Source organism: Tupaia chinensis, unplaced genomic scaffold, assembly GCF_000334495.1.
Source record: "Tupaia chinensis unplaced genomic scaffold, TupChi_1.0 Scaffold139757_1, whole genome shotgun sequence".
Taxonomy (NCBI): Eukaryota; Metazoa; Chordata; class Mammalia; order Scandentia; family Tupaiidae; genus Tupaia; species Tupaia belangeri.
Genome location: NW_006199637.1, coordinates 226,819 through 240,630, shown reverse-complemented (window position 1 = coordinate 240,630; position 13,812 = coordinate 226,819). Strand labels below are relative to the sequence as shown.

At 53.2% G+C, this 13,812-nt stretch overlaps 1 protein-coding gene across 1 annotated transcript in view; it reads right to left on the bottom strand.

Moving 5' to 3' along the window:
• Nucleotides 1-13,812, bottom strand: part of ALK (ALK receptor tyrosine kinase) — a 216,418-nt gene that overhangs the window by 33,363 nt on the left and 169,243 nt on the right. Inside the window, 7 exon segments of the mRNA XM_027765802.1 lie at nt 4,056-4,185; nt 5,829-5,893; nt 6,000-6,090; nt 7,094-7,280; nt 9,128-9,232; nt 10,229-10,381; nt 10,884-10,982. Of these exon segments, the coding sequence (XP_027621603.1) occupies nt 4,056-4,185; nt 5,829-5,893; nt 6,000-6,090; nt 7,094-7,280; nt 9,128-9,232; nt 10,229-10,381; nt 10,884-10,982 (830 nt within the window).

Genomic DNA, 13,812 nt, shown 5'->3' with positions numbered 1-13,812 from the left:
GAGCGTCGTCACACACTCATGGTTACACGTGTGCGCTCGGGGTGCCGGGGAGGACCTTGCTTGTAGAACACAAAAGGTGTGGGAAATCCTGGGCTAAGTAGGTGTCTTTGTGATGGAAATGACTGGAGTCTTTACCGCATGCTAGTGTGCATCGAAAATTAATAACGGGAGAGCTGCAGGGCTCTGAAATGTGTCTGAGAACATACACGTGTGTGTGTGTGTGTGCACGTGTGTGTGTGCAGATGTGTGCATGGGCACTGACATTGCTTCCTGGACACTGTTGAGGTTCACAGCCTACTTTTATGGGGGGGGGCAAACAGGAATGATTTGTGTGTGTGTGTGTGTGTGTGTGTGTGTGTGTGTGTGTGAGAGACAGTTGGAGGGTTACTCCTAAACGATAATATCTGTTAATGAAAGGTAAGATAATGCTGGTATCTTTCCCTTTCCTGAGCAGTCTCCACTATCTGGAGGTGAAGAATGGCAGAATATGGGGTGGGAGCTCTTTCACCAAGTGAAAAATGGAATTGAGATATATTTGAAATGGATACACATGAAAGGAAGAAGTGGAGCCAGCAGGTGGCATGATGGTTAAGGCACTGGACTCCCACATAGCCGACAGCATGGTCTGAGCTCCGGACCCGCCAGCCTGCGAGTCACGCAAGGCATGTGCATGCGTGCCCAAAGTCCCAAGAAGGGAATGGAGAAGGGACTGTGGTTTGGCCATCCCCCTGGGAGATGTTTTCTCAGTTTCCCTCTCTCTTTCTCTGGCTTTCTCTAGCAAGCATACACATCCTATGTCAAAAAAAAAAAAAATCAAACAAGGAACACAAAATATGTATTTTAAAAAAGCAAAAATCCACTTTGAAAATGAGCAGTTAAGTTTCTGGGGCCTCAAATTTTCTGCCTCCTGATGGGCCGACTCTTCCTTGACACCAGATGCTCCTTCCTGCCTTGGTGGTGTCAAAGCCAGAGCCAAAGACCTGACCTCTGTCCACCTCTGGGGCTTTCACCTGTGGACTGTGGACCTCTGGGATCTGAGGAACCACCTACGCGCTGAGTGTCTCCCACACGGTTGTTACATGTGGGCTTACTGTGCTCCTGACAGGAAGAGACTATGGTGGTTAAAAACACGCACCTTTACCAGCGAGATTACTGACTTCTGAATGGCTCTTGTCATTACTGATTGAATCAATGGTTACTAAAAGACAGCGGTTACCTATACTCCGCATATAGTAAGTCTTCAATGACTATTTGCTTTAAATAGGGTCTTAAAATTTTTTTTTTGATATGACAAAGGAATGTTCATTCTTGAAGAGGTGGGGTCCTGGGACCAAGTATTTTCATCTGTATCCATAAATTTAATTTCTGTGCTAGACATGGTTTCTCTGGGCATCCATTCTCTCCACTGTGTCTGCACATCTGTCCTGTTACTCCATGTCTGTACACTTGTCATCTAAGGCCATGTCCCCTTAGACCGTCTCTAAGGGCCTTTGGCCTGATCTCAGGTCTGTGGACCTGCTGAGTTCCAGTGCTGACAAAGTGAAGGCCAGGGTCTTGTCTGATCCTGCACCCTCAGCCTGATGCCTGCACCCACTTGGTCATCAGGGAACCCCTGTAAGTCTCGGGGTGATTCAAACAAATGAGTCAGGTGGAATTCAGGCCTTGGAAGCCAGTGAGTTTCAGAACCTGGAGACCAACTCTGCTCGCCCTCTCTTTAGTGCATGTGTCCTTTGGCCAGTTCCTCCTCCTTTCTTCTGTGTAGGATTTACTGAAGTTAGCCCCCTCTGGCTACCGTAAGTCACATTCCCCTCACAGATGACCTAGTCCTCATCTCCTAAGTTAGGTTCTGTGGCCCCGAGAATCCATATGGGAAGCCCAACAAAACTTCATAACCCACAGGGAAGCTGCTGCTTCAAATAGCTTAGCATGGCGTTACCCTGGAGGGTCATCACCCGGCGTTTATAATCACCCCTCATGTTCTGGGTATCTGAGGAGGGACCAGCTCAGCTGGGATGGGTGTGTAGATGGGAGGCGAGGAGAAGGATGGCTGGGTGTTGTCTTGGTGTGGGCTCATGGAGATGCTGATGTGCAGTTGGGAAGGAGAGCCACACAGAAGAAAAGTGGGGCCATGAGTTAGAACAGATTTGGTTGAGATGGTGGATCCCAACCCTAAGAAGTGGCTCCCCCAAAGGTGGGTGATCTCCTGTCTTCTCTGTTGTGGGAGACCCTGTGGCAGTGCCTGCTCTTAGGTTGCACCTGGCCACAGGCTTCTGTTCTGACCCTCCATGGGTGGCTCTGGCATGGGAGGCGATGGGAGGGATGAGGATCTGCCTTTCCTTGCTGGTGCTTTGTTCTTTGGAATAATATATAAGTCATCTTTCATCATTAAAGGAGGGAGACGCCTTTGCCCACTCCTCTCCTACCCCTCCCACCTTTGAAGTCCCTGGACGTGCCCGAGTGTTGGATTCCCATACTCCTTTGCACTTAGCCTCCCTCTTCTGCATGCATAGTACTTCCTTTCCTTAAGCCTCAGGGATGACCAGAGGGAAAACCTGAGCTATGCTTCTTTCTGAGGTGTTATGCCATGTGGCTCTCATTTGACTTCTACCAGCAGCACTGATGAGATTCTCGGGGTCTTGGGGACTGCAGGCTCTGCCTTCCCACATGGTGGTGGGCAAGCCAGTGAGGCTGATGCCCGAACCTAGGCAGAAACTCTGGGATGACTGGCGTTGCTGGTTCTCAAGGACTCCACAGCTCCCTAGAAAGGACCATGCGGATAAATAGCACAGTAGATGAGAGAGGGCACTGAGTCAGGTGAAGTCCTTAGTTCCAGTCCGACTCTTCCATTTCCTCTGTGGCCTTGGCAAGTCATAGAGCTGCTCTGGGCCATGGTTTTCTTATCTGTAAAGTGGCGGCGAGGTCTGCACTGTCTGCTTACTGGGGTGGTGTTCGGGAAAGCAAAAGCTATGAGGAGGGTGATAATGCTGATGAGGATTGTTATGACATGGGTTTGGTCATTGGTCATTGGTCTCCAGCCCTGTGTCCTGTCAGGTGAGCTCAGGTTCACACACACTTGTCATTTCAACGGGTGAGATGAGATTCTTCTGAGATGCCAGGAAGGGTCACCCAGGCTGGTGGCAACCGTATGGAGGCTACTAAGTGTAGGTCTTTTAAACTGAGCCAAACTGAAGGTGAGCTGGGATCAGCCATGCCTTTCAGGGCTTCCCCGTGACCAGTTCTGGGCTTTCTGGGGCCTCAGTTGTTTTCCGTTTCCCTGAGGGCATGGTGTGGGGGGTGTGGTCACTGCTCTTACCAGGCTCATCTTCCCTGTGGCCTCTACAGTCTACTGCTCCTCAAGGAGCCTGGATCCTAATCTGGGAGATCTGCTCTGCTCCTGTTTCTAAAGACCAGGGCCTCTTGAAGACTCTGCAGAGACTGGAACTGGACTCCAGGTCTCCTAGGAGCTGTGCTTCCTAATTTAGAACCGCCTCTAAGATATTCACATTCAACTCCTGGTTCACCCGTGCAAATACTGAGCTTAAAGAGGGGCCGATGCCCTCCACCACGTGAGTGTCTGACAACCAAGCAAGGCTGAAGCTTGGGATTCCTGGGTCCACCCTAGGTTTCTTCACTTCCATACTCTGTTCTCTTAACCATAATGCAATATAGCAGCTTCCTAAATCTTGCAGCTCTTTATTTTTGTAGCAAAGCTACAAGGTGGGGATGGATGTTGGGCATTATCATCTCTATTTACGAGATGAGTTCCATGGGCTGAGAGTGGATGTAGCATGATCTCCCCAGGTCAGCCAGGAGTTAGAGTCTCTTTGTCTCTAGTTTGGTTTTCCAGAATTGTGGCCATAAAAATAGATTCAGGATACAGAACCACTGCACAGGTCTTACACAAGCTCCTTGGGGCTGGGGCTCAGCCATCACCTTCTGTTTCTCTTATCTGGTCATTCCCCTCCTCCAAGCCAACTGGCTGACCTCCAGGTCTGCAGAGCATGCTGTTTCTCAGGCTCCCTGCCACCCCCCACCCCTCCCTTGAGCTCACTCACTGGACGAGGGCGGGTTTCTCGGAGGAAGGACTTGAGGTCTCCTCCTGCCATGAGCTCCAGCAGGATGAACCGTGGCAGGGCTTGCAGACTCACCCCGATGCAGCGCACGATGTTCTGGTGGTTGAATTTGCTGCAGAGCAGAGGAGGCGTACCAAATTTAAGAGAGCTGAGTCTGGGAACATCTTAAGTGGGCGAGGGGGTTATAAAGCGACTTTTTATCAGCCACATTGTGTAAGCGTGCTTGTAAACATGGGCCGCAGGGCTGCCATGCTGAGCCTAAGCTGAGATCTCACTGCTGAACAGGTGAGACGAACAAACAAGGGCAGGGTAGCAGCAGTTCAGCTGGTCTGAGAGTGTTTGGGTGGAGGTGGAGGACGCTGCACTTGGGTGTGAGGGGGCGTTGTAGAGGGGAAGGGGGCAGGGGAATGTCTTTCTCAGATATTGGTGCTAACATTCATGGTTGAGTTCTCTGAGGAAAGCCTCTAGGAGGGACGGTGGGAGACATGCCAGGTGACATTGCATGAGAGAGGGCCAGAGAGAGGGGTGGCCTCACTGGTCCACTCTGTCTCCTATGGATTCCTCATGGGAGGGATTGAGGGCAAGAGGTTGGAAGCTGTGAAACTTTAGGTCATACAGGGCAGTGGGGACAGGGAACCAGACATGAACACATGAGCACACACTTACACACACACACACACACACACACACTACACATATGCACACGTGGAACTGAAAGACTGGGTGACGCTCCACTAAATGGTAATGTTTACTTATTGCCAAATAGTAAGACTAGGCTCTTCTACTTTCCAAGTTCTATTCAATAATCTTGTATTACCACATTTATAATCAGAACATAAATGTGATTTTATTATTATAATTTTTAAATTTTAATTTTTTAAAATAAAGCAAATATTACTACAGGATTTTTAAACAGAGAACTTTGCACTCGTTTGCCTGTTAAATGACTTTCCCCTCTGTTAGCAAGCATCAGTGTTGTATTTTAAAAGCAAAGTGCTGACCCCACTATGTGCCCTCCTGTGGTTCCTGGCCCCACAAGTGTGCCACCACTCATGGTCTGCCTCATTTCTCTTTCCACTTCTAACAAGAGGACAGTCCAGGCACTGTCCCTCGCCCCTACAAACCCCAGGCAAAGATGCTCAGAGGCTTCCTAGCACAATGGGGGCCATGAGCTGCTGGACCTTGAGGTCAGATATCTGCCTTCTCCTTAAGGGGATCTGCTGTCAGAGCTATGTCCTCGGGAGCCTCAGGTGCTCGGCGTTCCAGCTTAAGGGTAGGCTAGCAACAAGTTAAAGGGTATAGGGCGGCTGAGGGCCCTGCCGGTGGGGCCCAGGGCGGGGTGGCCTTCCATGCCAGGGGCACATTTCCTTTACATGGGGCCTACCAGCTGGACAGGGGAAGGGCCTTGGGGAAGAGTTACCTGGAAGGAAATGTCATCTTCTACAGTCAAAAACGCCATGCTCCATTTCTTAAGAAAAAGGGAGGGAACAAGAACCAATGGGTGACAGCAGGGATGCTGGCTGCAGGCAGAGTGCTATCCGTGGGCTGCTGAGATACACAGATTGGTTTTTGAGCCAGCCATCAGGGGTTGCTCCTCTCCAGTAAGATGTGTCCTGAATGTTTGGGAGTCTGCTACTGGGGAAGAGGGGACATGCTGAGACAGCCCCATTTCCTGGGGACATCTATCTGTGACAAATGCCTCTATGATCTTCCTCCCAGTGGGAAGTGGGGTGGGGTGTCTCTCTGTGGCTTTACCTGATGATCAGGGCTTCCATGAGGAAATCCAGTTCGTCCTGTTCTGAACACACCTCAGGCAGCGTCTGGGCACAGAGGGGAGGGTGGAACGAGGAGGAGGCTGTGAGCTCAGAGCTGCAGCTCGCAGAGACCAGGGGCCAAGGTGAGGCTCAGGAGGGAGCTGCCTCTTACCTTTACAGCCACTTGCAGGGGGCTTGGGTCATTGGGCATTCCGGATACCTGGCCTTCATATACCTCCCCAAATGCGCCATGGCCCAGACCCCTGTGCAAAAGAGAAGATGAGATGAGGCAGGGCCACACAGGCCACAGTGGGGAAGCAGCTGGGACCCCTGAACCCAGGGCCCATGGTTTGCGCACAGAGGCAAGGGGTCACATGCACATGGAGCAACACCCTCAGCCTGGTCTTGCTATGCAGTCTCAGGTCTCCCTCTCTTCTTCTGGGGACTGGAAGAAATGGCTCCAGCCAAAGGTTTTTTTTTTTTTTTGAGAGATTTTCACTGTAGGGCACGTGCGCTCGCCAGACAGAGAGAGACATAGAGACAGAAAGCGAGAAATCACCCCCCAGGGGGGATGGCCACGCCACAATCCCTTCTCCTCTATTCTCCTCTCGGGATCTTGGGCATGCATGCACACGCGCCCAGCGTGAGTTTTAAGCCACCAGGTCTGGGACACGAACCGCGGTCGACTACGTGGGAGTCCAGCGACAATAGCCATTACGCTAACTGCTGGTTCTCAGCCAGCCAAAGGTTTATGATAATGATCAATTGTTTATAAATTCAAGAATAGTTACTGTATGTCTAATATTTACCAGGGCCAAGTCACTGGAAAAGTGAGTAAGACACAGCTTTTGCCCCAGGGAGGCTCACCTGCCCTAGGCAGGGATCGGTCATTGGCAGCCTCTTGCAGTGGAATGTGGTCAGTGAATGATAGGGGTGTGCACAGGGTGTCCTGGATGCTCAGAGGAGGGCACTTTGTCTACCTGGGGTAGAGGGGGGTTTGGAAGGTTTGGGGAAGGAAAACCTGGGTGGTTCTGAGAGCCCTGGTTCTTTCCATGACTTGTCCTTTCATTCTATAGACTCCATGAATACACAGGCATTAAAATACCACCATCCCCACCACCACATGGCCCTGAACATTAAGCCTTGACCCCTGTGAGGGCTGGAAGTGCCTGTGGGGATGGCCCCGCTGGTGTTCTTATGGTGCTATGATTACACCAAACTCTCTAGACTGCACCTCCCCTTGGAGGATGGTGGGAGAGCATTTACCGAATAAGGGTGATGTTTTTCCGGGGCACCTCCTTCAGGTCACTGATGGAAGAGGTCTTGCCAGCAAAGCAATAGTTGGGGTTGTAGTCAGTCATGATGGTTGAGGTGCGGAGCTTGCTCAGCTTGTACTCAGGGCTCTGCAGCTCCATCTGCATGGCTTGCAGCTCCTGGTGCTTCCGGCGGTACACTGCAGGCAGACAGAGGTCAGCTGCAACATGGTCTGGGTCAGGCTGCCTGGCCCTTGCAGTCCAGGCCATCTCCTCCAAGAAGCCTCCCATAACTTCTATCTCCTTCCCAAAGCTCTAAGCTTTCCCATTGGCCTTAGTAGTACTAACAAAGTGATTATAGATGTGAAAGTGTACCTTTAGCTGAATCATCATTTAAGGTAAAGATTCAAATCACGTAAATGGAAAAGATCTTATTTATCATAAAGAGGCAGTCATGTTAGTCTGGGTCCTCCAACAGGCAGACCCAAGGAGGAGTTAGTTTTATTAGGAAGTATTTAGGAGAGAAAATGGGGCGAGAACCAGGAAAGGTTGGGAGAAACATCAGACCATGCTACAAGTCTGACTCTGCATGGAGGGGAGAGAGAGTCAAGGCTGGGTGGAACCACCCTGGATGCTGCATGGCTTCTAGAAGTTTCTGCAAGGCTCTGGAGAATTGTGGAGTCAAGGTGGGCCATCAGAGGAGCCCCCTGTCCTCCAGGAATGGGCCCACCTTAGTAATTTGGCTATGCTGTCGTTGGGTGGGGCAGCCTCTGTGCAAATACAGCAATGATGTGAGAGCACAGCTGGGGTCTTGGTCAATTGTGCTGCCTACAGTTGGAGACCTGCCAAGCCACATAGTTGGAGAACAGCCATGTGGTGAAACAATCTCTAAACAGGTGTCTGAGGACCTGTGCTCTAATCCCACGCCAGGGTTGTTACAAGCTGATGGATGCTGACCAGGTCACGTGGCCTCTCAGACCATGCTTTCCTTCTCTGTATGCAGGGACAGTAACTCCTGCCCTGCTTCCCCTGGCCCAGCCCCAGGGCTGTCACAATGAAATGAATTCACACATTACATGGTTTAGAAAAATTCTAAAGAGCTTTGACAGCGTGAGTGACAATTATCACTGCACCTATACCCGTGAGGGTATCCTGCAGGGCCAATTTCCCCAAGAGGCAGGATGAAATTGCCCTTCAGAGGAGATGCCCAGACCCCCCTTTTTACAGGTCAGGGCAAGTGAGTCAAGCCCTCAGTGCTCAGTTCCCTCCTCTGTGAAATGTACCAACTGTGACCCTAGGGTTCCTTGAGGCTGCAACCAACTGGAATGGATACACCGCCAAGCACGGAGTAAGTGAGCAATGACTGTCAGGGCCTGTTAGCCTGTCCCTTTGAAGGATGGCACCATATGGGGACACCACACGTGCTGCCACTTCCCTGTCCACCCCCGGATCTCCTTGACTCCGAGTGCTGCCAGGAACCTTTCCCCTGTCTTCACCTCTCTGCCCATCTGTCCTGGGCATCTTACTGCCAGCAGAAGGAGCCTGGCTGCACCATGCTGAGCCTCTGTGACCTGCAGATCAGTTCACCTTGGCTCACAGGCCAAATGCAAATACACTCAGAACCAACTTTGCATTCTCTGCTAGGCATGGGAGGGTCTGGAAAGAGCGGCCTTGAGCACTTCAGAGAGAGTGAGCGACACTGGGAGCTGTGCCCACCAGAGCATGATCGATGAAAGTGACGAGCAGGGCAGGGCTGTAGCCATTGTGCGGCCCCTGAAGAGTGCCCTGTCCCCTTGAGCAACCAGGAAGCCACCCAAGGACAGAATCAGAGGCTCCTCTAGGGAGCTGAAGCTGCTTTGGTGGGTAGAGGGTGCAGAGCTCTGTTCTGGCTTGGCCTGGACTGCTCAAGTCACCATCCCACCCAATTCCAGGGACTAGAAGGACAGAGAGACACCTTGGCATCTGTGGCACAGCCTGGGGCACTACTCAGTTCTGCAAAACCTGCCTTCCTGCCCATTCAGAAGTTCCAGTGCTCTGGAGAACTCACCAATCATGATGCCGGAGAAAGCCAAGACAAGGGCAGCCACGAGGGCAGAGGTGACGACGGACAGGATCAGCGAGAGTGGCAGGTGGGGCTCCGGGGTGGGCGACACTGGAAGACAGGTCCCAATGGGGCACTGACAACCACATCAATTCTCCTTTGAGTTGGTCCCAAGTCAGAAATACCCTCCCCAGCTGGGACAAAAACCGCCTGCTCCTCCCATCCCTGGAGACCTTGTCACACCTTCCTTTTCAGGGGACCAGGGCATGGAGCAGGCTCAGCCTGGTTCACAGACTCACAAGCTTTTGGGTGGAGGGAAAACTTAACAGGGTGAATTTCAAATTCATGTTGGCCCAAACATCAACTGTACAACTGTGGGAGGAGGGTGTAAAATGAGATGAAAGTGGACGTAGAAGCAATTTAGAGGCCTTAAGTGACTCCAAACTTGATATGATCCAGCAAGAGAGTGTCTCACTGGTAACATCCTGGAAGGCTGGATTACTTCCCTGTGGCCCGGAGTACTGGGCTCAGAGCTCACAGGGGAGCTATCCTGTGCCCCTGATAGCCAGGCCACACTGAGGCCTCCTGCTCAGTCCTGGGCACTGCATTTCAAGAGGGCTGATGACACCACAACACAGGAAGGAGATACACGCCAGTATCTTATATGAACTGATCTAAAAAACTGGGGTTATTTAATCTGAAAAAGACTTAAAGGAGGAAGATGGGAGCACTGCCTTCTAATATTGTGCTCGAAAGGCTGTAGCTGTCAAGGAAGCCTGAGAAGAAGTTCAAAGGAACAGGGTCCTACCTCTGGTAGGACCTACCTATACCCCTGCCAATGGAGCCATTCTACTGGGAATGTCTGAGTGGGGATGGGATGGCCCCTTGATGGGGATGTCAGAAGGTTCATGCCCTGGGTAGGGGTGGGACTGGATGACTCTTAAGACTCCCTTGGGATCTATGACCCACCTTTTATACCTGAACTCTTCTGTCCCCCATGTTGTGACAGGCAGGGGAAGTGGGCAGGAAACTCACCAAACTGAGTCCAGAGTATCCTGGATCATGGAAACTGCCAAAGCCCTCCCCATCACCACCCTGCCCCCTTACCAATGCAGGAGACACCGTCCTCAGCCAGCACCGTCCCGTGGTCACAGAAGCAGATGACCTTGTGGCTCTCAGGGTCCATGTGACATTCGTCTACCTCACAGTGACTGCAGTTTAGGTAATGCTTAATATTCACTTCCCCATGGCCCTCCATCACTGGGGACAAGGAGGGAGGGTCAGTCTGGGCTGAGCCTGTGATGACTGTCTCGTGGTCTCGCTCTCAGCCGTTGTGCTTTATCTCTGCTGGTCACCATGGGGCCTCGGGTCCCTGATACTAGGTCCCACTGCCAAGGGAAGCATGTCTCTGTGTGGGGAATTCTTGGTGCATCTGGTGAGTGGGACTCAGACAGAAGGCATGTGGCCCCATGCTTGCACTTTGTGTGCAAGGGGACAGCCCCTATGTAGGACCCTCGGGCATGCCGGCTCTTCCCCCTGCATTTTCAGGGACCTGCCTGTCTCGTGGTCAGTGCTGCCCTGTCCATAGTGAACCACCCACCCTGACTTCCCGACAACTTGGCGAGATAGGCCATAGAAGACTTGCCTCCAAGGGACTCACAGTCATCTTTGTATCCTGAATACGTGACAGTAACCTGGGGTTTCACTTCGAGGGAGATCTGGCCTAAGGAAGATTGTTCTGCCACCTGGCAGAGGGGGGTACCTTTTAAAGCCGGGGTGTACAGGATGCCAAGTGGACTGATGAAGGAAACCCCATCTTCCCCATCCATCTCAGGGTCATTGTTTGAGGCTGCATTGCCACCTGTGGCAAAGCAGAGAAGAGTTTAACACAGAGAGGTGGGTGCCAAAGTCTGGACACACATGCGCATCAGCGGGGCATGCAGCTCTGGCCAAAGCCAGGGGTCACTGGGGACCTTCAGGACAGGGGAATGGGGGAGGGAAGGGAGGCTCAGGGCACAGAGGCTGCACTGGGGCCTTGGCTCAACAGATACTGGGTGTGTATGCCACTTTCCCCTCCAAGTCCAGGCCAGCTCCCACGAGGGAGTCTCCACCGCTCTGCTGGAACCCCTGGGAGCTGTCCATGTGAGCAAGAACACAGAGGTTGCAGGTACCACAGGCTGGGAGATGCCCTTGGCACTTCCTCCAGGCAGTCAGGACAGGGTACTGGGGAGCTGCTCTCCAGTATGCAGGGGTGGGATGGGGCGCTGGGAGAAATGGGCCCTGTGCCTTAAGGCTCCTGTCCCTCCTTTCGTCTGGGGCTGGGTTATCTTGGGCTCCCCCCATGGCTCCTCCCCCCACCCCCTCAGGGCCTGGAAAACAAGAGCATGTGGTTAACACGAGCATCTCACACACAGCTTCAGAGCGAAACACAGACACGGACAGCACAGTGCATGCATGCAGTGTGTCCTAATCTGGGGGAGGGTGGAGCTTCGTCTCCCAGCCGCTCAGCTTCAGAAGGCTCTTGCCACTCTGCTCTGAAGCAGAGACTAGGCAGCAGGGCGCCAATGGCAGGCTGGCTGGCGGGGGGGGGGGGGGGGGCCTTCGCCCCCCAGCCGCTCAGCTTCAGAAGGCTCTTGCCACTCTGCTCTGAAGCAGAGACTAGGCAGCAGGGCGCCAATGGCAGGCTGGCTGGCGGGGGGGGGGGGGGGGGCCTTCGCCCCCCAGCCGCTCAGCTTCAGAAGGCTCTTGCCACTCTGCTCTGAAGCAGAGACTAGGCAGCAGGGCGCCAATGGCAGGCTGGCTGGCGGGGGGGGGGGGGGGGGCCTTCGCCCCCCAGCCGCTCAGCTTCAGAAGGCTCTTGCCACTCTGCTCTGAAGCAGAGACTAGGCAGCAGGGCGCCAATGGCAGGCTGGCTGGCGGGGGGGGGGGGGGGGGCCTTCGCCCCCCAGCCGCTCAGCTTCAGAAGGCTCTTGCCACTCTGCTCTGAAGCAGAGACTAGGCAGCAGGGCGCCAATGGCAGGCTGGCTGGCGGGGGGGGGGGGGGGGGCCCTGCCACAATTGCCTTCCACGAGGGAGAGAAGCGCCTTTCCGGCAGCTGGTGGGCTGGGACCAGGAGGGAGAGTGAGGAGTCTGTGAAACCACAAACCAGTCCCTTAAGGAGTTGGCTTGGCCCCCAAGGGCGGCGGCTCCTGGCTTCCAAGGTTCTCATGCCAGTGCATCCTTATGGGTGGCTCAGAGAATAGTCTGGGAAGCCAAAGCCTCTTTATCGGCGACTTTGGGGGAGATCAAGAATCACGTGGGATCTTGATGCAGTTGCTAGGGAAGCCTGGAGGAAGGATGCTGGCTCTCAAGCCAACATCCTGCCTCTGGCTGGTCCAGCCAGGCCAAGAGGGAGGCGTGCAATTACATCACAGTCCAAACTTGGGTGGGCCAGGGGAGGGAGGGGAAATTGGGAGAGGACAGGGAGGTGAGGTGCCTAGGACTAAGAGGGGGAGGGGTGACACCTTGAACACGAATCATCTTTACCTATATATCCTCCGCCTCCTCCACCGGAGGAGCACCCCCCTCCACCCCCTCCGAAACCCCCTCTGGTCTCCCACCCCCACTTCTTCATGGCCTGGGGGCAGGAATGTCCTCCGGTGGCACCCTCCAGCAAAGATTTTCCAGCCCAGAGCAAGGAAGTGTTATCATTCCAGCCACCTCCACCACCTGCAGGAAGATAAAGGAACGCTAAAGAGGATGCCAGGGAGGCTAGATCAGCCACTTGGGCAAAGAAAGCAGGGCTTGATGTGCCTCCAGGGGCACTCACCACTTCCAGTTCCCAGGGGGCCCCTCTTCAGTGGGGCCTGGAGCTTCAGAGTCCACAGCCAGAAAACTAGGAGAGTGCCATTTGCCCAAGGAGACTTGTCGGGCCACAGCTGAGTGCACCCAGGTGAGAGCAAGCCAGCCTGGCCCGTGCTTGTTTAGAGATGAGGGGCAGCAGGAGCATGCCAGCTGCACTCACTCCTCTGCCTTTGCTCTGTGCCCTCCAGCTCCGAAGGTGCTTGGCACTCATTTAATCAACTGCTTCCCATCCTAATTAGAATTGGGCTTCACCAGACTTTGGGCAGACAACTTCAGAGGCCTGCAAAGGTCCCTGCACTGAAAGCTCCTTGCAGGACTCCTGGACTAGGCCCCAGCTAGCCCAGTGGGATTTACTGTTTGCTGTCTGTGAAACTCTAGGCAGAAACTTCTCTCTTCTGAGCCTCAGTTTCCTCTCCTGTATTGGACATAGAGTCACCTCTGGGATTTGCGTTAGGGACCGACTGTGTCAGAGCAGTGGGCTCGGTGGTGTGCAGAACTGTGAGCACTGAGCAGGTGGTAACGGAATCAGGGGAGACAGGTCCACACCAGGCCTGCCTCTTCCTTGCGCTCAGCTCCCAGCAGAGCTCTGACTCCACCCCCAGGGGGCAGCCTTCACAGGAATGTGTGCGGGAGAGAACAACGGACATCAACAGCAAAACGAACGAACTACGTTTTCAGGAACAGGTGGAGCTCTATCTCCATCGCTAGACAGCTTGATCACGGAGGGAAAAGTTCAGCGAGCTCATTGATTCTTCAGTAAAATGGGAATAATACTGCCTGGAAACCCTGCAGGAAGGTTTTTTTTTTTTTTTTTTTTTTTTTTTTTTTTTTTTTTTTTTTTTTTTTGA